This window comes from Schistosoma haematobium, chromosome 4, assembly GCF_000699445.3.
Source record: "Schistosoma haematobium chromosome 4, whole genome shotgun sequence".
Classification (NCBI taxonomy): Eukaryota; Metazoa; Platyhelminthes; class Trematoda; order Strigeidida; family Schistosomatidae; genus Schistosoma; species Schistosoma haematobium.
In genome coordinates, this window is record NC_067199.1 from 41,564,796 (window position 1) to 41,591,338 (window position 26,543).

The 26,543-nt window shown below is 40.5% G+C and overlaps 1 protein-coding gene across 4 annotated transcripts in view; it reads left to right on the forward strand.

The window, feature by feature from the left end:
• The first annotated feature begins 5,607 nt into the window (after positions 1-5,607).
• MS3_00008102 (uncharacterized protein) overlaps positions 5,608-26,543 on the forward strand; it is a 30,407-nt gene continuing 9,471 nt past the window's right edge. Inside the window, exons 1-11 of one of the 4 annotated variants that reach the window (XM_051216446.1) lie at positions 5,613-5,855; positions 5,891-6,019; positions 6,060-6,165; positions 6,200-6,310; positions 6,343-6,421; positions 6,456-6,569; positions 6,608-6,673; positions 6,725-6,810; positions 6,850-7,117; positions 10,414-10,671; positions 20,592-20,795. In XM_051216446.1, the coding sequence (XP_051067038.1) occupies positions 5,774-5,855; positions 5,891-6,019; positions 6,060-6,165; positions 6,200-6,310; positions 6,343-6,421; positions 6,456-6,569; positions 6,608-6,673; positions 6,725-6,810; positions 6,850-7,117; positions 10,414-10,671; positions 20,592-20,795 (1,503 nt within the window). In that variant the 5' untranslated portion in view covers positions 5,613-5,773. The other 3 variants (XM_051216448.1, XM_051216447.1, XM_051216449.1) reach the window with 3 other exon arrangements.

Genomic DNA, 26,543 nt, shown 5'->3' on the forward strand with positions numbered 1-26,543 from the left:
ACTCCCAACTCATGTCTATGATAATGGCTTGAACCTTAGTCAGTGTTGGGGTAAATTCGACATTGATGTTTTCAGTTTGCAGGAAATTTGCTCGACTGCTTATACTGATTATTTGCATGCATGATTGTGTCGCTAAACCTTCAATTAGACTGACAAGGTTTTGAGATAATTACTGAATGAGCAACTGATAGAGAAGCATACTCTAATCATCTGTAGTGATTGAAGATACCGAGAAAACACTATTTAATGATAATTATAAGTCAATTTTTTGACCGACTTTGTTAATAGTTTCATCAATTTTGTCAGTCATATTACGTGATTGTCAAGTCATGACAATGCTTTATGACGATATCCTGAAACTATTATGTTTAACTAGTTATAGTGTTGATTGAGGATGAGACAGTGGAAAAGTAGGTATTGTTGCTTTAGCTGATTCGAAATTATCAGAAATCTGTAACGTTAAGGAATCCGACCTGCCTAATTATATTATAAATTTCAATTCAAAAATATACGTCTAATGTTAACTTTAGTAGTAGGTTCCGGTGTTTTGATTTTAAATGTTTGTTTAGCCAACAACTACCTAAGAGTTTAGTTATTATACTAGTGCGGTTGATAGCACCTAAACTTGTAACTTTATTATTTAAACTATGTTCGCATTTTAGGCTGCTAATATGATAAACCAATCCATAAATCCAAATACGATTAGCAACAACGACTATGATGGGTTTATTGATAAATGTTAAAGGCGATTCAGATGATTCCTAAATTTAGAAGACATGAAGATATAGTGCAACGCACGTACGGGCCAGGTTAGCATGCAGGTTTCTGACGTGTATGACAATTTAAAAATAATGAACAAGACCAGAAAAATAATTTTAAAGTTGAGACTGCTTATGAAACTTCAGGCAGGAATATGACTCATTATAAACTTTCCATAAGAAGTTATTGCATGTAGCTTGATTTACTTACCTACTTACGCCTTTCACTCCTCGTGAAAGAGCATAGGCCGCTCACCAGAGTTCTCCGTCCAATCCTGTCCTGGGCAACCCTTTCCAGGTCCTTCCAGTTGTTATTCATCCTTTTGATGCCTGCTCCAAATTCCCGGCTCATTTTGTTCTTTGGTCTTCATCCTTTCCGTTTCCTGTCAGGATTTCAAGCTAGCGCTTGCTTCGTGAGATGCAGTTCGATGATTTCCGTAATGTATGTCCTATCCATTTCCATCGTCTTTTCTTAATTTCCTTTTCGTCTGGAAGCTGGTTTGTTTTCTCCCACAGTAGGCTGTTGATGATGATATCCGATCAATGGATGTTGAGTATCTTGCGTAGACAACCATTTATAAATACTTGTACCGTCTTGATGGTGGTTGTTGTAGTTCTTCAAGTTTCAGCTCAGTACAGTAGGACCGCTTTGACGTTCGTCTTGACGATTGTGACTCTGATATTGGTTGAAAGTTGTTTTGAGTTCCATATGTCCTTCATTTGTAGGACTGCAGTCCTTGCTTTGCCAATCCTCACATTTACGTTTGCATCTGATCCTCCTTGTTCATCGATGATGCTGCTCAAGTATGTGAAGGATTCTACATCTTCCAGAGTTCCGCCATCAAGTGTGATTGGATTGCTTTTCTCCGTGCTATATTTTAGAACCTTGGTTTTCCCCTTGTGTATGTTGAGGCCTACAGATGCAGAGACTGCTGCTACACTGGCTGTCTTCATCTGCATTTGTTCGTGTGTATGGGATAAGAATGCCAGGTCATCTGTGAAGTCCGAATCGTCTAATTGTTTATGAGCTGTCCATTGTGTTCCGCGTTTTCCCTCAAATGTCGAGGTCTTCATAATCCAGTCGACCATCAGAAGAAAGAGGAAGTGAGAGGGTATACAGCCTTGTCTGACTTCGGCCCTTATTTGGAATGCATCTGTCAGCTGTCCTCCATGCACGACTTCGCACTGTAGTCCGTCGTATGAGTTCCGGATAATGTTGACAATCTTCTCAGGAACTCCGTGGTGTCGAAGAAGTTTCCATAACGTCCTCCTATCTATACTGTCAAATGCCTTTCAATAGTCAATGGAGTTGGTGTACAGTGACGGGTTCCACTCAACTGGTTGTTCGACGATGATCCACCGTGTCACAATATGGTCTGTGCACGACCGATCCTTACGGAATCCAGCCTGTTGATCTCGAAGTTGGGCGTCTACTGCGTCTTTCATCTGGTTCAGCAACACTCTGTTTAAGACTTTCCCTGGTACTGACAGTAGTGTGATGCCTATGTAGTTTTCACACCTGCTCAAATCTCCTTGCTTCGGGGTCTTGATGAGGTGTCCTTCTTTCCAGTCCATCCACACTTGTCCCTCCTCCCAAATCTTTTTGAATAGAAGGTAAAGCATGTTTGTAGTTATTTCGATGTCTGACTTCAGTGCTGCAGCTGGTATATGGTCGGATCCTACTGCTTTCCCGCTCTTGATTTGTCTGATGCCCATTCTGATTTCTTCCGTCGTTGCTGGATTAACATCTATAGGAAGATCTGTATGTGCTGCTTCGACGTCCGGTGGATACATTGGAGCCGGCCTATTCAAGAGTTCCTTCAAGTACTCTACCCATCTGTTCCGCTGTCTTTGAATTCCAGTGATTGGTCTTCCTTCTTTGTCCTTGACCAGTCTCTATAGTTTACTATATTTCCCTGCTAGTTTCTTCGTTGTATCGTAAAGCTGTTTCGTATTTCTTTCGGTTGCAGCTTTTTCCGCTGTCGTTGCTAGCTGTTCCACGTATTTCTGCTTGTCGGCTTTAATGCTCTTCTTCACTGTGTACTCAGCTTGCGTTCGTCTGTTGTTAATTGCTGTCTTCTTGTTCATCCTTTCTTTGATCCTGCCCAGTGTTTCTATAGAGATCCATTCCTTATGATGATGCTTTTTAGGCCCAGAACCTCTTGACACGTTGGAGTTAATGCTTCTTTGATGCCTTTCAAATTTTCCTCCATAGTAGTTTCTTCTTCTTTCAGTAGATCCTGTTAGGCTCGGAACCTGTTGTTGAGAGCTATCTTGAATTCGTTGATTTTGTTTGTATCTCGAAGGAAGGCTGTATTGAACCTTTGTAGCGCTGTTTGTCTAGTTGTCAAGTTTTTCTTTAGCTTCAGTTTTAAACTGGCTACAACTAGGTGGTGTTCTGAAGCTATGTCAGCTCCTCTCCTGGTTCTCACATCTTCCACTGTCCTTCGGAATTTTTTATTGATGCAAATATGATCCATCTGGTTCTCTGTGATGTGGTCCGGTGAGATCCATGTAGCTCGGTCTATACGTATGCCGCCTATGACCAATATGTCGAATGTACACAGATTTGTAAATCTTTCCCTATTTTCGTTTCTCTCTCTCAGTCCATGTCGTCCCATGATATTGTAGTGACTTATTTTTATCAAGAGAACGCAATTGGTTTAATGACCTTGCACGAATTCGGTTACGCTCATTAACTACAGTTGTACTCCTTTAGCACGATCATGGTATTCTTTCGATACCACGAGATCACCAACAAATACATCTCGACTACAGCCATCAACTGCTTTCTGATATCTGGCCTACAGGGGGTCTTATCGGTTAACTGGCACGTAGTCTTCATGTAATGGTGATTACAGTCAATCGCGAATCGACGCCACACTACAATATCTTCATATCCGGTGTTGTCTATTCCGACTTTGGCGTTTAGATCTCCCATGAGAATGGTGCCACTTACAAATATGTGGAAAAGCAACTAGAAAATATATACATGTTAAGCACAAAAAACCGTCTGGTTAAATAGTTGAACTCGCCTGGATTCTTTTTGAAAATTAGATTATTAAGTAGACAACATATATAACGCCATTCGAGAGTAGTACTGATGTAAAAGCATCCAGAATAAAACATGCAGTATGGCAATTAATTTCAGGGTGCTTGATGCTGTTGACGTTTTTGTCACTCGCTCGGATCAGAACAATTGAATGAATCCAGATCATTGAGTGGTTGCCATTGAACGAGCCATCTAAAGTGACCTTATGATTGCAGAAAGCTTATAGCTGAAACTCACCGTATGTTTTTGTAGTGGTGTCATCCTCATTGTTTGGCAATGGAACTCGAAAATATGAAATTAAGCAGGCAGTGGTCGGAAGAAAGGATATTACAGGATAGTGCATAGTTTAAAACAGGATGAGGTGTTAAGTGAAGGAACACTAAGAATTAGATCCAGATAACTACTTAGTCCTTGAATGAATTGTTAGTCAATGTACATTTACGTTATTTACAGGTCATATTTGCTAGAGCTTGATGCTTAGACAAGTCTATGTCGCTGAAGCATGTAAATGTTATTAAAGCTTGTTAACGAACCATCAAAGCTAATTAGTTAATATTGATGACCACTTTTTATTATCGATTGAGCTAGTAAGTTATGAGAACTAGTCAATATAACATTACGATAATACATCTGATCATTAATCAGAGGAATATTAGAATAATGGGTTTACACAAATATAATCTATGAAAAAGGTTAGAGTGGAAATACGGATTAACAACAATAGGTTGTGTTTCTCTAGTCGGGCTTGCCAATGTAGAATCATGGTCTACTATGATATTAGTACTGCTCTAATAATAGACATAATCCTAAAATTGTAGATTTTTCATGATATAATTACTTAATCTAGGAGATTTTACATGGAAGTAACATCATCGTCTACACCAACTCACTGTATCGTAACAACTACCAATACATGATGCGGAACAAGCTTAGGCTAGAGAAAGAACAATATATTTAATATGGATAAAAGATATGAGATAACATTCCGCAGGGACCACTCCTGCATGGTCAAGCCATGACATCAGATCAACTCCGATTAATTCAACTCATTGTTCACGACCTTTCGATCGTTAGTTATTTATCCGTGTTAAATATCGCATATCCATTTTAAGAGTAGTCTCGTGTTCAGCTCTGAGGATTGTGTGGTTATATCTTATGTTACTACAGAACTACTGTTTCGGAAAGCGGCTGCTCTTTGCTGGAAGTCGCCGGACTTTTTCGATATCATATCCGTTTTGACTAAAACCTTGCTTCCGACTTGCGAGCAACCTAATTTCGTCATGAGGAATTCACGTATGGAGTTATTGTACTTTATGGATTTTCTTGTCCACTAACATATTCGACTGTATGATTATGTATTTTGTCACACAAGGAATATTGGCCAATTTCGTGTTCTGAATGTTCGAACTGAAACGACTAACGTTCTAAAACTCTAGACAGGACTGTTGAAGTTACTGTGGCTCCTAAGTGTAACAGTCGGCTCGTCGAGTGTTCTGTGATATAAGCTGACCAGTTGTTGTAAAAGGCGAGCAGCGCCAAGAACATAAAAATGATCTGGTGTGGACGAATGATCAATAAAATAATTTAAACACTATGAATTTGGTATAAGTGAGCAAATATAGGTCAATTATAACAAAAAACTCAACAAAACCTATAAATTAAACGCAACGGGAAGCCTAATGAAATGCTATTCAACAAAGATCTCAGAAATAAGGAAAACCGAACATATTCACTAACTGATCCTTAATCTTTACCAAAAGACTGGCTAACATCAACCGGTTTCACCACTGATATATTGGATATTGGAAGTAACCTGAACGAGGGCGGTGTACTGAATGTAACGTCACTCTTCATACAAACCTTTTATTACTTTGCTGAGGTTGCCAGTTTCTTTGTTACCTGGATAAAATAACATTTCCACAGCATTTTTCATCATGGTGTGTTAGTTCTACTTCCTCGTGGAATGGGCACTCATTCACTCTATCACTTAGTAATATTATTAGAGGAAACCAAGAAGAAATTATCAAAATCGCTTTCATACAGTTGTAAGTTATCATATGTTTCACCTTTATCTGTATAGCTCCATCCTTACCGTATCCATTTATTATTCGGAAGTCGCTAAAAAAGGCTAGGCACTCCGAATTAAATACTTCAGATATTCAAGGTAGCAGGCAATTTAATCAAATTACTGTGGAGACGTATACAATGGGTAGGGGACCTGTATGTGTGTCAATATCATTTTCTTACAGATACCTCAGAGTCGTGGGATCTAGACAATTGCGAAGAGATAAGTTTTCTGTCGGGTAATCCAACAGTCGAAACCACTGAAGGTATCATACATATATACAAAAATCAGTACGTAGTTTCAAAACATCCTAATGCTTCTTAGGAGAGAAGTTCCACGATGTAATGACATGGTTACGAGCACTGTGCTATGTTTCTTTTCTGTACCATCTCATATAACAGTGAAAGACTTACTGAGGTTTATTTCACCTATGCGGTTTGTTTGTAAATTATAGGTAAACTTTTCAGTAATGTGATTGTAGAGCTGAAAATCGTAAAGGATAGTACTCCAAATCAGTATATGGCATTGATAAAGTTTCGTACACCTGTACGTATATGTTATTTCCGTTTTACAGCTGTAGGAAGACACAGGCCATTTTTATGATACTTACAATGGCACTTCTTACAATAATTTGGAACAAGAAGCGTGCCAACTAATGTATGTCTCACATGTAGAGATCACGCACCCTTCTACAGTATGATTACATTAACCATAACTCGTTCACACTTTCAGGGCGTTGCATTTCCCACCAAAGATTTAAGGGAGTTGCCTTCTTGTCCGGTGTGTTTGGAGCGTCTGGTTAGTTTCTGTATTTATGATCTTTTTCACTACCTTCATTCTTAAACACAGGATGAACCCGTGCAAGGGATACTGACTACAATTTTATGTAACCACACATTCCATGATGGGTGTATTTCACAGGTAGAAGATACCATGTAAGACAAAAAATTTTTCCGCCTTATTTTCTAATATAGTTGCCCAGTTTGCCGTTATGTCCAGTCACCTGAAATGCTCTCTGACAGTCAGTGTGCAGACTGTGATATAAGAGAAAACTTATGGATTTGTCTCATATGTGGTCATGTTGGTTGTGGTCGTTATGGTCAAAAACATGCACAGGTGCATTTTGAGGAAACAGGACATACATTCGCCTTAGAGCTCGGCAAAACTTTGGTCTGGGATTACGCCGACGATGCATATGTTCATCGGCTGGCTGTTAATCATGAGGATGGCAAATTAGTTCAGGTCAGTAAATTTACCGTTTTTGTTTTCTTGCTATTAGTGTATTCTTTTGTGTAGCGCGAAATGTTAGGTTACTAAGATATGCGTTTGTATAAAAGTTTATTTAGTGGGTTGTATAAAAACATACGAAGTCAATGTATTTTTACCATATTCTTCTCATCTTGAAATTCTAACTTATTTGACTAGGTTATGACATTGAATTATTTACTAAAATGCTTTCTGAGCAGTTTCTGTATTTGACCCAAAAATTGATACTAATTTACACTCCCCAGATGTCCTGGTACGTCCGAGAGTGGAGAGAGTCAGCTCACCCTCTCGAAATGCTTTCATATGTCCACGCGTGTATAGCCTCTGCCAGGGAAGTCCTACTCACTGCCTCCTCGTGGCATTACTGTTGTGTACGAAATTGAGAGAACGAAAAGCGAAACTCCGACTCTCTAACCGGGTTGGTGGACACGGAGAGTCCACGTAGGGGGGGGGTTGGAAAACTCAGACTCCAAACCAATGGTGCACGTGGGCTCCAGTTTCCTGAAGGAACAAATGGCGTGTGAACCAATCGTTGGTCACCGGCTACCATAAGACTGCATCTCCTTACGGTGCTCCACTGCCTTGTGGATCAGACATTCAGGTCGAAGACTCCGGGTGTGGGTCCATAAGAAAACCACTTGCTTCGGTTTGGGCACCCGAGCGGTGTCGCAGCCCTCGCTTAAATCAAGTGAGATTTGGGTGGCGCATATGTATCTGGTGCTTTCTTGTACCAATATTTGTGTTCAAATAAGTAATAAATAAATAAACACACCAATCATATAAATAAGACAGGTTTTTTTCTTTAGCCTTGAATACTTTTGCCAAACCTTTTGGATATTAATGATGATATCTGTCCTTTGCTCGTAAGGATGAAATGATATAAGACCTTTTACTATCTTATTTGTTAAATTCAGTATACAGCTAAATTCCCGACCGTTGCTATTACCTTGACGTGGTGGTCGGGCTTGCCTATCGTGACGACCCAACCGAGCTATATTGGCTGGAACATATGTTCCTGTAGGTTCTACCATGCTAGGCAGGTCGATTGGAGAACGGTAAGACTAAAAGCAGTAACTCAAGGTCCGAGGGCGAAGTCGTACTGCTGACTGTAGAGGGGTGTGGCAACATTAAAATCCTTCCTACACCTCCTAATACCTCTCTTATCTCCATGACTAAACCTCCTCACGTCTCTTTATCATCTCGCCGCCAGACCAAATCATGGCACAAATCCATGAAGTCAGACAAATGGACTGAGTCATGTTGGTAGGTGTAGACTAGCTAGTTGGGGACCGCGATATGATAGCAACCGATGGTTAGAGACCCTGAATGACATGGCTCAAAATCGTTTGCAATGGCGCAGGTGCATACACTCTTTGTGTTCTCCCAAATTTTGATCTCATTCCTCCTTGTCTCTTTTTTTTCTCTTCCCAAATTTATTTCACTGTATTATACTCTTTAAATAACATCTCCAAACCCTAATCTTCCCGATTACTGCTTATACTCTTACTACCTCTACCACTACGGGATTTGAATCGACCACTGCATCTCTGTGCTAATGTGGTGTGGCAATTCGAACTGATGTACGTACGTACGAAGTTCTACGTTGTTATTGACTGACTGACTGTCTCTTAGGCACTAATGAGACTCTCAGGTCACTAAGACCACCTCTAACCCAATTTCCTTTTCAGGTACCTCCAGGAGAACCCTTCCACGGTATGGGCAATCGGGAAGCGATAACTGCCCTCATACCTCTAACAGCACTTAAGATCACTGTATCCATAATCAATCTCCCTCTTCAATTCCTATTATTACTCCTATTTCAACTTTCAACTCTTCTAGGTGGTGCACTTATCTACCTAAAATACACAAATGATATAGTCCTGTTTGGTGATGTCGCTGATAAAATGCAGTCTTTTGATAGCACTGAGCAACAATGCCAGGATGTTCGGGATGCGTTTCTCCCCCTCTAAATGCAAGTTGTTGCTCCAGGACTGACCTGCGTCAACACCTGGACTACTGATTGGGAGTGAAGTAGTTGAACGCGTCGACAACTTCACTTATCTTGGAAGTCTGGTCACCTTAATGGGTTGGTGTCTGACGAAATCTCAGCACGGATTCAGAAAGCTCGTTTGCATTTTGCCAACCTACTTGACCTATGGCGAAGGTGAGATATTTGTCTATCAATAAAAGGACGAGTATACTGTATGGAAGTTCGTTCTGTTCTACTTTACGACTGCGAGACGTGGCTATTAAGAGTAGAAGATACTCTTAAGCTATTAGTATTTGACCGCAGATGCCTCAGAAATATTGCTGGCGTCTGCTGGGATCACCTGGTAAGTAATAGTGAGGTTAAACATAGGGTATTAGGGAATGATGGTAAATCAGTCGATGAGGTTGTGAATATTCATCAACTGAGATGGTTGGGCCACGTGTTACGTATGACTGAACACCGATTACCACGGCGCGTAATGCTAACTAGTGTTGGGGATGGTTGGAAAAAAGTTAGGGGTGGCTAAACCAAAACGTGACATCAGTACTTGAAGTCACTAACTTCTAGTCTTAGCCATATTGGTAGATGCAGACTACTTGGTTGGGGTCCGCGTGACTTTCGTAACCAATGGCTGGAGACTCTTGGTGACATGGCTCAGAATCGATCACAATGGCGTAGGTGTATACACTCCCTGTCTTTCCTTAAACTAAGAGATTAAAATCACTTCATATCTTTCCTTCTACTAACTAATTCTTCCTTCCTATACTATATCCTTATATGCAATCTTTCTCCTATATATTACCACCTTTGACCTAACCACTCCTATGAATCCGGTGTTCATCTTGCTGTGTTAATGAGGTATGGCAACTTGGACCGATGCACATATGTGCCTGGTTCTACGTTGTAACTGACTGACAAACAGCTAAATTATTTAACTAACCTTATCTTAATAGTATTTCTATGCTTGCAAGAATGGTTTACATGAATGTTAGAAAAAGTTTGTCGCTTATTTTCTGTTCACTAATTTTGCTATGAAACGCCGGAAGCTTCATAATGACACTACTAAGTCTAGGTTTCGCTTGGTGATTCTAACTAACAAGAGAGTGGACGGGTTATTCCCAAACTTTTCTACTTCGATTATAGTCAGAGAAACAATTGATCTTAAGTAATTTTTCTGTTTTCGTCTCACCATACTTCATCGTTCAGAATAATACAACCGTGTATAACCTGGTTTATAGGCTAATATATAATCCTTCATATAGCTGCCTTGTATTTGTTTCAGCTTGGACCCAATAATGAAACTGGTAACAAAAAGCTAGATATAATTAGCATGGAATTCAGTGCCATCTTAACAAGTCAACTGGAATCACAACGTGCATACTTCGAGTCCCAACTGGATTTAATAACTACTCAGTCAAATGTTCGTCTCGAAGAAATGGAATCCCGTGTCGAATCTGCCTTATCTGCTGCGCAAACAGCCGAAAAGAAACTCTCTGAAGTCATAAAAGAGAACTTAGTTATCAGTCGTAAATTGCAACAAGTACGTCACACAAAAATTTAACATTTCATTTTTATACAAAAACATTTAGTAGACTATTGTTTCATTCTGCCTGTTTCACTAAATATCACTTTTTGTAAATAAGTTTCGGCTCCGTACAGTAGAACTATCCTGACGTTCGTATTGATGATTGTGACTCTGATATTGGTTGACAGTTGTTTTGAGTTCCATATGTTCTTCAACTGTATGAATGCTGCCCTTGCTCTCCCTACCCGTACCTTCACATCTGCATTAGATCTCACTTGTTTATTGCTGATACTGTCCAGATACTGCTGCTACTACTCTAGCTTTCTTCACCTGCATTTTTTGATGTGTGTGAGACTGAAGGGCTAGGTCAACTACGAAATCGAAATCGCCTAGTTGCATGCAAGCTGTCCACTATGCCTCGTGCTTCCCCTGAGATGTGGTTTATTTATTATTATTATTTGAACACATAAATATTGGTACAAGATTGCGCCAAATATATATGCGCCACACAAAACAATGAGAATTTAAAGAGAAGGAAAAAGAAAAGGTAAGGAGCGTAAAAGAAAGAGAGAACAGTAACGAAGAGATTGGTGTAAGGTAGTGCAATAATAATAAGGATAATAACGGGGGAACGGAAAGGTACAATCAGAATAAGTCTTTCAGTTAAGGAAGAAACAACCACTTTTTTATGAAGAAAGTAAAAGAAGGTTACAGCAGGATCGCCACTGGCTTCTATTCTGAGCCATATCTGATAACGTCTCTAGCCAATGTGTCGCACCATTTCTCGGACCCCAGCTAGGGAGTCGTGAAGGACCAACACAAGCCAGCCCTTTGCAGCTTTCTTTCATACCACGACACCATGTCATATACTGACCATCTCTCCGCTTTTTCCAGCCAGTCTCAGAGTCGACAAATAATGTACGACGTGGAATTCTTTGGGACGACATTCGTAGAACATGTCCAAGCCACCGAAGTCGATGTTTCAAGATGGTGACACCGATTACATTATCGTCTCTGTGCCCGAACACAGGATGCCGAACCTCTGCATTACTAACATGGTGTTGCCACTGGATGTCAGCAATCCTTCGGAGACAGTGATGATCGAACACAGAGAGTCGTCTAACGTCCTCAACTCGGAGAGGCCAGGTTTCACGAGCATAGAGCGAAACTGCTCTCACCGACGTGTTGTAGATCCGACCTTTTACATGAATTGATCTCGTCCCTCACGCAAGAATCAGCACTTATGCAGCTACCCAGATACACGAACTTCTCGACTACTTCTATCTGCTCACCATCCAGAGTGAGTACAGGATTAGAATCCTGCCAGTCTTGTAGAAGTACTTTGCGCTTCGAAGGTGCAAAGCACATACCATACCTACGAACAAAGATTGCCAACTGATTAAGTGCGGATTTCATGGCTTGGGCATTATCGCACAGTAAGACAATATCATCCGCATACTCAAGGTCGAGAAGTCTTTCTCCAGGCAACAGATCCACACCACCATTACTTACATCCATCAGAGCTGTTTCCAGAATGTCGTCGATGGCAAAGTTGAAGAGGAATGGTTAGATTGGGCAACCCTGCCTAACCCCACTGCTCGAATGGAACAATGGAGAAAGGTGGTTTTATGCCCTCACTCTACCTGAGGTGTTTGTATATAGGGCTTTTAGGATGTTAATAAACTTCTCAGGCACACCCTTCAATAGACAATCGGAGAGAACAGTCCCGTCCAACGAATCGAAGGCAGCCCTGATGTCAAGAAACACTACGATTGTTGGCCTTTGATAAGTATGACGGTGTTCTAACATTTGGTGGAGGGTGAAGATATGATCAATACATCCTTGACCAGAACGAAACCCAGCCTGCTCCTCGCGAGTCAATCTTTCTCGGGTTTTGAACAACCTACGAAGTATGACGGAAGCCAATAGCTTGGACGCAATCGGAAGTAGACTTATCCCTCGATAGTTGTCACAGGAACGACGTGAACCATTTTTAAAGATAGGGACAACTATCGACTCATTCCATGACGTTGGTACACTCTCTAGTTCCCAAACCTTTGTAAACAACGTCGTCAGTTCCTTAGTCAGAAAGTCACCACCATCTTTAAAAAGAGCCGGAGGTAAGTCATCTGGGCCCGGTGATTTGTAACGCTTCAAGAGTTGGAGTTCCTTGCGGACTTCCTCCTCATTTGGTGGATTAGTCGTCACCGGCCATGGAGGGCAGGACAGTCTGACCGATGTTGCCGGAGAAGCAGGCCAGTCGAACTGCCCTTCGAAAAATTCCGCCCATCGTCTATCTTAGGGGAACACACCCCGAGCCCTTGACCTAAAGATCCAACCCACAAGGCAATGTAGCATCGTGAGGAGATGCAGTCTCATGGTAGCCGGTGACCGGAAATTTGTTCATACGCCATTTGTTCCTTCAGGAAACTGGAGCCCATGTGCACCCTTGGTTTGGGATCCGGTTAAAGCGCCGGACATTCGCTTTTCGTCTTCTCATTTTCGTAAACAACACCCCCGACACGAGAAGGCAATGAGTAGTACTTCCCTGGCAGAGGCTGTGTACGCGTGACCGTGTGAGAGTATTTCGTGAGGGAGGGCGAACCCACCCCACTCTCGGCCATATCAGGGCATTTGAAGGCTTTAAGGTGTCGCTGAGATGTGGAGGTTTTAATTATCAGTCAACCATCAGAGAGAGTAACCAACCTTGTTTGACTCCGATTTTTAGTTGGAGTGCGTCTCTCAGCTGTCCTCTATGCATGACTTTGTAGTGTACTCCGTCGTATGAATTCAGTATGGTATTAACCATTTTCTCAGGTACACCATAGTGTCGCAGGCGTTCCAATGATGTTCTTCTATTCACATTGTGTGTCGACATAAGTAATATACACCGCAAAACTACATAACCCTAAACTTTTTACATTATTGCTGGTGTTAGTCGGTGATGAGAACTGTTCAACCGTGTTCTAATTTGGGGGACTTGTCGAGTAAGGTAGTGTCCAAGAATACTAAACGACCAGAGTAGCTGGGCTGTAATAAGAGACAACATAACACCAACCCTCCCGCTCCTCTACCGACACTTGAGACTGGCAGTAACCTCTGGAGGGCTTCAGGTGAATTTAACCTTGCATGTGCCTGAAGGAGATCGGCAGGATTCTCTCACTTGAAGTAGATTTCTTATTAATTGGTGCATGACAAGGAGCATCTGGAAACTGTAAAAAAGTGATTTCTGTGAGATTAGAACGTACGTTGACACTACTGTCACAATCAGAGACATTACTGTTGAGCTATTCAGGTAACGGTGGCCGTCAAATAGACGTGATATAGTAATAATAAACGATACTCGGTACATGCGATTAGTGGCTTAACTCATTTTAATCGACAGATTACACTTCAAAATTCAGTGATAAAGTATAAAATTCTGAAAAGTATGGTACATACAAGGGATGAAGACCATCTAACTTACACTTTTTATATTTCTAATGAATTCTTGAGAAAGGCAAGCTTGAGCTTCAACAGAGATTCGGAAGAAGCTATTATTAATACAAAAAGTAAAGATAAAGGAATTAAATGCAGACAAATGGGTAAATAAAGATCATCATTATTATCACTCTTATTACTTAACATTTATTTCCGAAATTTGCATTTTTAATATACAGATTCGATATTTATTACGTAGCAGGCTCAAATTGTAATCACACTACATCTGATACTCGGTGATACTATCCAGTAGCCTAGATTAAAGTGGAATTTAATTTGAACCTGAGTGACTCACTAACTAAGCTACAGCTCGACATAAAGTAATTACAGTGACTCCAAATAATGTATAATGATGGTAAGTACACACTCTCTTCAACACCTAAAATTACTGCACAATTGTGTGTAATTGAGATGTTAAGCGGCTTTTTTTGTCATGTAAAAGATGTACATATCCATAGATAATTAACTAGTTCGCCTTGACAATAAAAAGCAGAACAAGTAAATGAACAGAACTAAATTCTTATGAAAACCTTATGTTAGCAAATGAGTAATACTAAAATTAGAAGCCCATCACATCAATAAATTTAACATCTAATTAAATTTCTTATTTTCTGCCTAGACATAATAACGTAGTTCAGCAAAGATTTACTTAATAGTCATCATACTACAATTTTTCAATTAAAGCTATTGTAGTACTTACTAATTGTTTGCACACAATGAAGATTACAGTGATCTAAGTATATTGTGAAAAGGCAAAGTAATTTAATCATACTTAATAATTACTCCATTTACATCGATTTATTGGGAAATACTGACTATTGGATTCACAATCATCTCATCAGCTAACTATAATTGTTCTTCACTTTCTGTCTGACCCTAAACTTTTTACATTATTGCTGGTGTTAGTCGGTGATGAGAACTGAATGTGGTGATAGTCCTAACTCATAACAGTACCCCAACTACTACTCTGCAAAACCTAACTGTCTTCTTTTAATGAAAAGAATAATTCGACATGTGAGGGTTGATTATTGAAATCGAAGCTCTTATTCAATTGTTATAATACTGCTTTTTGCCATTAATTCTTTCGTAACTAGGCAGTGTTTCCTGATTGGCTGATAGGTTGCTCAAGGTCGTCAGTACATTATAGTTTTATCGTTTATAGATTAAATAAACAAACTTACCAAGCTAAGATTTGTGATAATTCTACAAAATCTATATCAGTATTATGTACGTGAACTAAAATACACTCAGAGAATTTATGTAAATATTCTAAATAGGCCGAAGTGAATTGTGCCAATGAAGAAATGGATTGAAAGTAAATTTCCTGTAAGGAATAACAACAGAACAGGAACAATTAATCAACATAAATTTTAGTAAAAGGTTTCAACAATATATTTCATCAAGTATAGACGCTTACGCGTACAGGTATTCGAGTACAAGATTTAATGTGTAGCACGATAGCTTAGTATAGTTAAACCAATTGATTTTCTATCGCGGAGTTCTAAGTTCAAATGCCGTCCCATCAAAATCGGTTCAGACAGTCAGAGACAGACAAAGCTGACTCAAAGTATAGCACGCAAATTTGTACTGGTTAAAAGAACCATGTTAAACTACCTTACAACCGTTGGTAAAAGACTAGTATTTATCTGTAGCCTGCGTTCACCCGGGCATGCTGACATCCGAACAAGAATCCTAAACAAGCTCGAACATTACCCCAACACGGACCTGCAGGAAGTAGCTACCGAATGTCAAAGTTTAGTGAATCTGAAGGATGATACCTCGGTGGTAGAGAACGGCAACCAGTTCCTTCATTTCAATGCAGTCGAGAGAAAAGTCTCACAAGGTTCCAGCTTACAGAATTATCGTAATGACAGCGACAAACCATCATCCCCATGCTGGTTATGTGGCGGCTGGCACTTCAAAAGGTTTTGTCCGTTTAAAAATCATCGTTGTTCTGTGTGTTCCAGAAAAGGGCACAAAGAAAGTCATTGCAAAACCCGAAAACGCCGTCAACCGAAACTGTATTCTGAAAGATTCAAGCCACAAACAGCTAAAGTAACAGTAGCTCTACACAAAGCTGGCTCACATAACCGCAGAAAGTATGTTTCTCTCAAGACTAATGGGTATGATGCCCGCTTACAGTTAGATGCAGCTTCCGATATAACGCTTATAAGCAGGAGAACGTGGGGACCGAGATTATATTCAACCCATCAATCAGCACATAGTGCATCCGGGGGAATTCTAAACATTGCTGGTGAGATTCATTGTGAAGACACAGTCAAAGAGTTTACGGAGAAGGGTGTAATATTTCTGACAGACCGTCCATCACTCGACTTATTGTGGCTTGATTGGATAGAAAGGTTGAAGTTAACAGACCACCCCATAAAATCAATCTGCAACAACGTCAGTACGTCGAAAGTTGATGAGAAAAACTCAATGGAAGCATTATCAAAACGACACAAAATGGTATTTAGTTATGGTCTTGGAGAATGCACTAAATTTAAGGCTGCTCTTACCCTTCGACAGGGATCAAAACCAGTGTTTCGTCCTAAAAGACCCGTACCACATACTGCCCTCCCAGTGGTTGAACAATAGCTAGAACGACTTCAGGAACTGGGTGTCATTGAACCGGTGAGTTTCTCAGAATGGACTGCACCGATAGTAGTAGTAAAGAAGACTAATGGTAGCGTCCGTTTATGTGCCGATTACTCAACCGAGTTGAATGAAGCCTTAGAAACTCATCAGTATCCATTACCCTTATCTGAAGATCTTTTGCTAAACTGAATAGAGGTAAGCTTTTTGCAAAGTTGAATTTATCAGAAGCTTATTTCAAATCCCTGTTGCTGACGAGTCTAAAAACCTGATCACCATAAACACACAAAGGGCCTATTCCGGCACAATCGACTACCCTTTGGAGTGAAGACGGCCCCATCCATATTTCAGTAAGTAATGGATAATATGCTACAGGATGTTCCAGGTGCTGCAGCTTATCTGGATGATATAATAATTATGGGAGTAGATAGAATAGACTTAGAAAAAAGCTCGACTAGGTGCTGTCGCGAATAGTCGAATATGGACTTCGGCTTCGTCCAGAGAAATGTAACTATTGTATGCAAAAAGTACGCTACCTTGGATTTATGATCGACAAATATGTCAGAAGACCAGACCCGGAGAATATCCAGGCAGTCAAATTTATTTATTTATTTATTTACCCAGACCGACGGACGTCCCCACACTACGATCCTTTTTCGGACTAGTTAGTCATTATGGAGCTTTTATTCCGAACTTTCATCAATTACGTGCCCCCTTAAATAACCTTCTGGCGAAGAATGTAAAATGGAATTGGTTTGCAACTTGCCAAGCTGCTTTCGATGAAATCAAGAAAGTACTAGTCTCGGGTCCGCTGCTCACCCATTACGATCCATCCTTACCCATCATAGTAGCATCAGACGCTTCAAACTACGGCATTGGAGCAATCATTTCTCACATCATGACAGATGGATCTGAGAAAGCGATATCAAATGCGGCTAGATCGGTAACGTCAGCAGAACGTAACTACAGTCAGATCGAGAAGGAAGCATTGTCGATTATCTTCGCTGTAAAGAAATTTCACAAGATGATATTTGGACGTCAGTTCACTCTATTAACTGACCATAAACCATTACTAGCCATTTTTGGGTCGAAGAAAAGTATACCTGTATACATGGCAAACAGACTGCAACGTTGGGGAACTACACTCTTGGGTTATGACTTCAAGATCAAGTACCAGCCCACTACTGATTTTGGACAAGCTGACGTTTTATCTAGACTGGTTGGTTCACAAGTAAAACAGGAAGAAGACACTTTGGTGACAGCAATCGAGACAGAAACAGAAGTACATCGAGTATTGGAAAACGCAGTCGATGGTTTACCAGTTACTTTCAAGGACATGAAAGAAGCCACGGAAAATGATAAGACTTTAAGAGAAGTTAGTGATTATCTTCTCACCAAGTGGCCGAACAGTCGTTTTCAAGGAGAAATGCTACAATATTTTCGGCGACGGGACTCACTCATGATGGTTGACTCATGTATTATGTTTTGTGACAGAATTATTGTTCCAAAAACATTACGCTACAAGGTTCTGAGACAATTCCACAGCGGTCATCCTGGCATCAATATGATGAAAGCATTGGCTCAAAGCTACGCATACTGGCCTACGATGGATCAAGATGTCGAAACCAGATGCCGCAATTGTTCATCGTGCCTGCAAGCAGCTAAAAGTCCATAGAAGTGTAAACCGCAACAATGGGAAAAGCCCAATAGTCCCTGGGAAAGGCTGCATGCAGATTTTGCCGGTCCACTACGAGGAAGAATGTATCTAGTCATAGTAGACGCACTCACAAAACGGCCACAAATCTACGCCATGGTAAATTGCACAGCCAGTGAAACAATCAGCAAGGTATCCGAACTGTTTAGATGCTTTGCAGTTCCGGAGACTTTAGTGACCGATAACGGCTCACAATTCACTGCAGAATCATTCAAGCACTTCTGCAACGTTAATGGGATTGTACATATACGATCTCCACCCTATCACCCTCAATCAAATGGCCAGGCAGAGCGCTTCGTGAACACATTCAAAAGGGCACTACTGAAAGGGGAAGGACAGGGGACAAGTTAGGTAATTACGAAATTTTAAACAGCTTACAGAACCGCGACGAACCTAAATATCCCAGATGGGAAATACCCTGCTGAAGCGATGTTCGAGAGAAGCATCCGAACTATATTCGGCGTCATGTTACCACCTAAACTAATGGATAGACGCAAACAAAATCAGAATATTCGTAGTTTTAACGTCGATGATAAAATGCTCGTCAAATCATACATTGGGAAAAATCGTTGGGAACCAGGAGTCATTGAGAAGAGAATAGGGAATGTTTTATACAAAGTGCGTGGGACCTTCGGAATGTGGATTAGACACATTAATCAAATACAAAGAGAGAAAAGGACTCTAGACACGGTAGATAGTCAAGTAAGGCTTCCGCTAGATATAATTACAAATACTCCAATGACAGAAACCCCAACAGACACTCATAGATGCTGAATACCAAGAAAGTCCGGACGCCACAGAAATCCAGTTATAAAGCTGCAAGTAGATCCGAAAAAGAGGTCTTATTTTTTGAAAGTGGGGAGGTGTTGGGTGATGTAGAAAATTTCTCGCGAAAGACTACCGTGTATGGTAGAAAATGAGAGTTTGCTATTAATCTATCTTATCTGGCTAGAGTTATAAATGCTTATTGATTAACTTCGTATGTATTCTGAAATCTAAATCACTGGAGATAATTATCGTTACTTCCTCACGAGATTTTCGAAACCAGGTACACAAAAAGATTGAAGTTACTTTAGCACGGCTGAAAAATTTACTGGTTTTGAAAATCTCGTGAGAAAGTAAACTTAATTATCTTTCGGGGTTTAGACCTCAGGAAATATACAAAGTTAATCAATGAGAGTTTATAATTGGAGTCAGATAAGATCGATAACTAGTAAAATCATTTTTAGAACTATCGATATTACTGGACGACAGGCTTGAGGAGAGCAAGGGTGTGAAAAAAGTTTTTTTAGTGCGTGGGTTGGTAAAAATACAAAACTCAAAGCACAGTCTTTTAAATGCTATTCGTGGTCAAGTTATATTGATAGTTCTAACAAGGATTTTACTGGTTGTCATGTTTTAATACTGACACAAAAACCAATAATCTGTGTGATGATGAATATTTTTATAACGATGAGCTCGATTAATCACCCCATTGGTAATTCAGATTCATGCTGTTTCCAATATCGTTTCTGACACCATAAACGCTCAATAATACGGAAAGAAACTTCAAGAGGGCAACATTCAACTCAAATATGTGTTAGGTTGTATGCTGCATGTAACTGACTGGATCATAGTATTATCTCTAACTTTACAACTAATAACAATTCTCGAAGTGAAATGATTTCACTTTACTTTTTGAACTCCCTTGTTTTGTTCAGATTTTAACCAGTTATAATTAGCACAAACGTGTGTTACCCCAAGTCGTCATGCCAAATTTAATAAAGAAAATGTATGAAATAAAACCTAAATATTTAGTTTTGTAAATACCCAAATGATGACTAGCATCTTGTCCGAAGTTCAGTGGTACTTGTAGCCTGTTGGTAAAGTTGTACGTTACGATCGTCAAACTGAATGGTATAACATTATGGTAAAATCAAACTGGATGGTCTTATTTTTTAACTTCACGCCCTAAGCTTATTCTTATGTAATTACATCAATACTTGTTTCTTTTATTTTAATATGAAAGATAAACTTATTTTGAGATATCACGAAAATGCAACCAACAATCCATGCGATATGCAATCAATTTTTTTTAATATAAATATATTGCACAAACTTACCTATTGTTCCCGAAACATTTGATATCTCTAAAATAATCTATTTTAAGGCAACATCACTAGCTCAACGTTTACAAAAGGATTTGGAAGAAGAACGTGCTTTAAATCGAAGTTTACTTATAAATGAGAAAACCTGGCGTGAAAGAACAGAACAAGCGGAATCGGAAGCGAAAACAGCCCGTGCAGAATGTAGGGAATTACTATTAAACTTGGAATTACGAGATAAATTAAATGAATTAAACACAAATAAAGAGGTAATCTCTCTCTCTCTCTCTCTATATATATATATATATATCCAACCCTTCCTACTTTTGTTCTTTATGGCGTTGTTGAGGGTTTCCGTCATTGGAATATCTGTAATTATCTCCAGTGGTAGGTTCACCTTCCGTGTTTATTGTCCCTTTATCTTCACGGATTTGGTTTACATATCCGGTCCACATTCTAAACGCCCCCACGCACTTTGGACATAACTTTTCCAGGTATTTTTTTTAATAATTTCAGGTTCCAATCGAATTTTTCCAAGGTATGGTTTGACAACCACTTTATTCCCCCACATTGAAACTTAAAATATTCTAATTTTGTGGCCATCTATTATTTTAGGTAGCAACGTGGCGTTGAAAATAGTCGAAACACTTCTTCCAAACATGACTTTGACAGTGCACTTTCCATCTGGGACAGTGTGGTTTGGACTAGTTCTATAATTTGTTAAGAACTTTGTGATTACCTGACGTGTCCCTTCGTCTCTTTTTTAGTAATGGTCGGTTAAATGTGTCGTCAAAAATTTCTATTTGTCCGTTCTAGTGAAGGTGAAAGGTGGTGAACGTAGGCGCGTTATTCCGTTCATGCCATAGAAATGCTTGAATGACTCTGAAATGAATTGTTAACGATTATCGGCCGCTAAGATCTCTGCTACTCCGAAACAGCGAAACAAATCCGATAACTAGCCGGCCTTTTCATTGGTTATACAATTTGACATAATATATATTTCCGGCCGTGTTATGAATAGATCGACAATGATTTAAAACATTTTCCTTTGTACTGGGCCAGCAAAATCTGTGTGCAGCCTCTCCCAGGGTCTTTTCGGCTTTGGCCGTTGTTGTGGTTCATTTTTCTTTCGATTTCTTGGTGCTTGGAGGCACGATGGACAATTTCGGCATGCATTTTTGATATTCTGGTTTATTGAAGCCCAGTAAACATAGCTCTATACCAAAGGTTTCACGTCGTAGATGCTGGCATGACCGCTGTGGAATAATTTCAGAACATTCTGGTGTAATGTTTTTTGAACAACGATTCTGCTACACGAAACATAATACAGGAATAGACGATCATAAACGATTCACACCGACGCAAGTACTGTAGCAGTTCTCCTTAAGAACAATGGTTAGGCCGTTTGGTGAGATGATTCCTAACTTCTATCAACATCTTGTCATCTTCCGTGGTTTCTCTTATAATTTCGAAAATAACTCATTGTCCATCAACTGCGTCATTCAACTCTAGACGAGCTGTTTCAGGTTCAATTGCTGCTACGAGAGCATCTTCATGTTTCGTTTGTGAACCAGTCAGTCTTGACAGAGTAGTATCTGTTGTCGAAAATGAATAGAAGGCTGGTACTTAATCTTGAAATTGTAACCCGTGAGCGTGGTTTTCACCGTTGCAGTCTGTAACTATGTAGACAGGAGTCCACTTCTCTTACTCAAATACGGTCAGCAATGGTTTATGGTCAGTTAATAGCGTAAACTGGTATCCGAATATCATTTTTGGAAATTCTTTACGGGGGGAACCACATTTTATTTCAACACAAATATTGTTACAAGTGGGCACCAGACACATATGCGCCATACAATAATAATGAGAATGGGAAGAGATAAAGAATGTAATGTGCGTGTAAAAAAGGACAATAACGACCACAAATTACTGTATGGTAGTGAAATAATAATGGTAGAAACAGAAAGGTACAACCAGAAAGAATTCTTTCAGTTAAAGAAGTTACGGTCACGTTTTATGAAACAAGTAAAAGAAGGTTACAGCAGGATCGCCACTGGCTTCTATTCTGAGCCATATCTGATAACATCTCTAGTCACTGTGTTGCACCATTTCTCGGACCCCAGCTAGGGAGTCGTGAAGGACCAACACAAGCCAGCCCTTTGCAGCTTTCTTTCATACCACGACACCATGTCATATACTGACCATCTCTCCGCTTTTTCCAGCCAGTCTCAGAGTCGGCAAATAATGTACGACGTGGAATTCCCAGGGACGACATTCGTAGAACATGTCTAAGCCACCGAAGTCGATGTTTCAAGATGGTGACACCGATTGCATTATCGTCTCTGTGCCCGAACACACGATACCGAACCTCTGCATTCATTCATTCAGTCAGTCAGCTACAACGTAGGACCAGGCACATATGTGCATCGGTCCAAGTTGCCATACCTCATTAACACAGCAAGATGAACACCGGATTCATAGGAGTGGTTAGGTCAAAGGTGGTAATATATAGGAGAAAGATTGCATATAAGGATATAGTATAGGAAGGAAGAATTAGTTAGTAGAAGGAAAGATATGAAGTGATTTTAATCTCTTAGTTTAAGGAAAGACAGGGAGTGTATACACCTACGCCATTGTGATCGATTCTGAGCCATGTCACCAAGAGTCTCCAGCCATTGGTTACGAAAGTCACGCGGACCCCAACCAAGTAGTCTGCATCTACCAATATGGCTAAGACTAGAAGTTAGTGACTTCAAGTACTGATGTCACGTTTTGGTTTAGCCACCCCTAACTTTTTTCCAACCATCCCCAACACTAGTTAGCATTACGCGCCGTGGTAATCGGTGTTCAGTCATACGTAACACGTGGCCCAACCATCTCAGTTGATGAATATTCACAACCTCATCGACTGATTTACCATCATTCCCTAATACCCTATGTTTAACCTCACTATTACTTACCAGGTGATCCCAGCAGACGCCAGCAATATTTCTGAGGCATCTGCGGTCAAATACTAATAGCTTAAGAGTATCTTCTACTCTTAATAGCCACGTCTCGCAGTCGTAAAGTAGAACAGAACGAACTTCCATACAGTATACTCGTCCTTTTATTGATAGACAAATATCTCACCTTCGCCATAGGTCAAGTAGGTTGGCAAAATTCAAACGAGCTTTCTGAATCCGTGCTGAGATTTCGTCAGACACCAACCCATTAAGGTGACCAGACTTCCAAGATAAGTGAAGTTGTCGACGCGTTCAACTACTTCACTCCCAATCAGTAGTCCAGGTGTTGACGCAGGTCAGTCCTGGAGCAACAACTTGCATTTAGAGGGGGAGAAACGCATCCCGAACATCCTGGCATTGTTGCTCAGTGCTATCAAAAGACTGCATTTTATCAGCGTCATCACCAAACAGGACTATGTCATCTGCGTGTTCTAAGTCGATAAGTGGACCTCCTGGTAGGAGATCATTACCCGAGAATTCAGTCGACGAGAATGCTATTTCCATCAATAGGTCTATGATGAAGTTAAACAAAAATGGAGAAAGTGGACTGCTTTGTCAGACACTGCTTGGGATTGCAAAATCAGATGACAGTTTTCCATAAGCTGTGACTCGACTAGTAGTGTTCAAGTAAAGAGCCTTTACAAGGTTTATGTACTTCTGAGGTACACCTTTCAATGACAGACACTGCCACAGAATCTCGCGGTCTACAGAGTCAAATGCTGCTTTTAAGTCAAGAAAGGCCACCATTGTCGGACGCCGATAAGTATGCCTATGTTCTAGAACCTGACGAATGGTGAATATGTGGTCGATGCAGCCACGACCAGGTCTAAAGCCAGCTTGGTTCTCTCGTGTTTGCAGTTCACGAGTCTTAGTTAGGCGTCTGATAATTATCGAGGTTAGTATTTTAGATACTATATTTGTTAAACTAATCCCTCTGTGGTTGTCACAGGATGATTTTGACCCTTTCTTATATATTGGGACGATAAGTGATTGCGACCAGTCAGATGGTATAACGTTTAACTCCCAGATCTTAGCTAAAATATTAGTCAACCTAATCGCTAAAATTGGACCACCATCCTTAAAGACCTCTGGAGCCAATCCATCTGAACCAGCTGCCCTTCCTCGTTTCAGATTAACTATAGCTTTCTCAACTTCAGCAAGAGTTGGGGGACCTACTTCAATGTTCCGTTCACACTGTCTGGGAATGGAGGGTAGTTGTAGGGTAGCTAAAGGCCAGTTGAACTGTTCTCTGAAATGTTCCACCCATTGTTCTAAACGTCTGGACTGGGAGCAGATGAGAGTATCGTCTTTTTCCGAAATAATCTCACTTACACTTGACTTATTAATTCCAGTTTCTTTTAATAGTCTGTAAAGCTGTTTTGTGTTCCCTATAGTCGCCGCCTTTTCCATCTCTTTTGCTTTCGTTACCCATCACTGCTCACGGTCGTTCCTTAGACTTTTGTTTAACCTAGATCTGATTTGTTTACGCTCTTCATCGTGTTCAGAGCCTGATGGGATGAGTTTACGAGAATCCATCAGTGCAATAGACCTTGAGGAAATTTATTGGTTCTTTGTAACCCTTTGGTTTAAATCACTAATAGATGTCACTGCTGTTTCCACAGCTGATTGTATGCCTTTCCAAGCAACATCTGGGTCAGCCTCGTTTTCAGAACTACCTAATTGTGACCTTAGTTGTTCCTGGAACTTACTTTTGGTTTTCTCGCTACTCAACTCAGTTCTAACGGGTCTTTTTAATGTGGCTTTTTGCGTCCAGTGAGGCGCAAGCAGAGGCGTGCCCGTATTAGGGCGTGGTCGGAGTCCAAGCAGGTACTCCAGAATGAGCGACAATCTTGTACCGACCCTCTCCAACGATGACTGATGGCAATATGGTCTATTTGAGTCCATCGTTGGTTTGGTGTAGGGGGTCGCCATGTTAGACGATGTCTCTCCTTATGCTTAAAATTTGTGTTTGCTAAAAATAAACGATTGTCTGAGCATAGCTGCAGCAGACGATCAACATTATCTGTTCGTTGTGCTGGAATACAAAACACCCACCTAAATACCTTAAACTACCAATCTGGGCATTAGAGTCACCCCCTACGAGTACTATATCTGAACGTTTAGCTTTCTGAAGAAGTTCAGATAACTTTACATAAAATTTATCTTTCACTTCATCTGAGTTGCAGTCGGTGGGAGCGTAGGCAGAAAGGACAAAAATGCAACAACAACAGCGTCGAAAGTCGATGTAGGAGGAATAATAGGAATTGAAGAGGTAGGTTGATTATGAATACAGTGGTCTAGAATGCTGTTAGAGGTATGAGGGCCGTTATCACTTCCCGGTTGCCCACACCGTGGAAGTGTTCTTCTGGAGGTACCTGAAAAGGAAATTGGATTAGAGGTGGTCTTAGTGACATGAGGGCGTGACCACAGTGCCCAAGGGACAACTGCTTGAGGTCGGTCACACACGACCTTTGTATGGGTAATTTTTGTGTTAGCTCCGTACTCTTTGGGACCTTACCGCCGGAGACGGATATCCGTGGGATAAGGCGAGGTGTGCGTTTTAGGGTCGATCTTTTCTAACCCCACCCCTTCTTGCGGGAAGGCAGCATCGCTGTCATGCTGGTTGTCTGAAGGAAACACCATACTGCTGTCACACCTCCGTACAGTCAGCAGTACGACTTCGCTTTCGGACCTTGGGTTTGCTGCTTTTAATCTTATCGCTCTTCAACCGACCTGTCTGACATGGTGTCACCACTGGATGTTGGCAAGCCTCAGACATCGGTGACCAAACACAGAGAGTCGTCTAACATCCTTATGACGACGGACCACCGATGAACTCGAGGAAGCTGTAAGAGGCTCAGAAGGAGCCGAAGACGTTCCTACCAATCACCTTTCGGAAGAATACTCTAGAATTCATACGTGTAGTTTCCCGATTGGATAATGCGAATAACCCCCTGTATGCGGATTGGAGGACTCTAATGATGATTTCGTTCTCACAAAAACTATAAATACCTG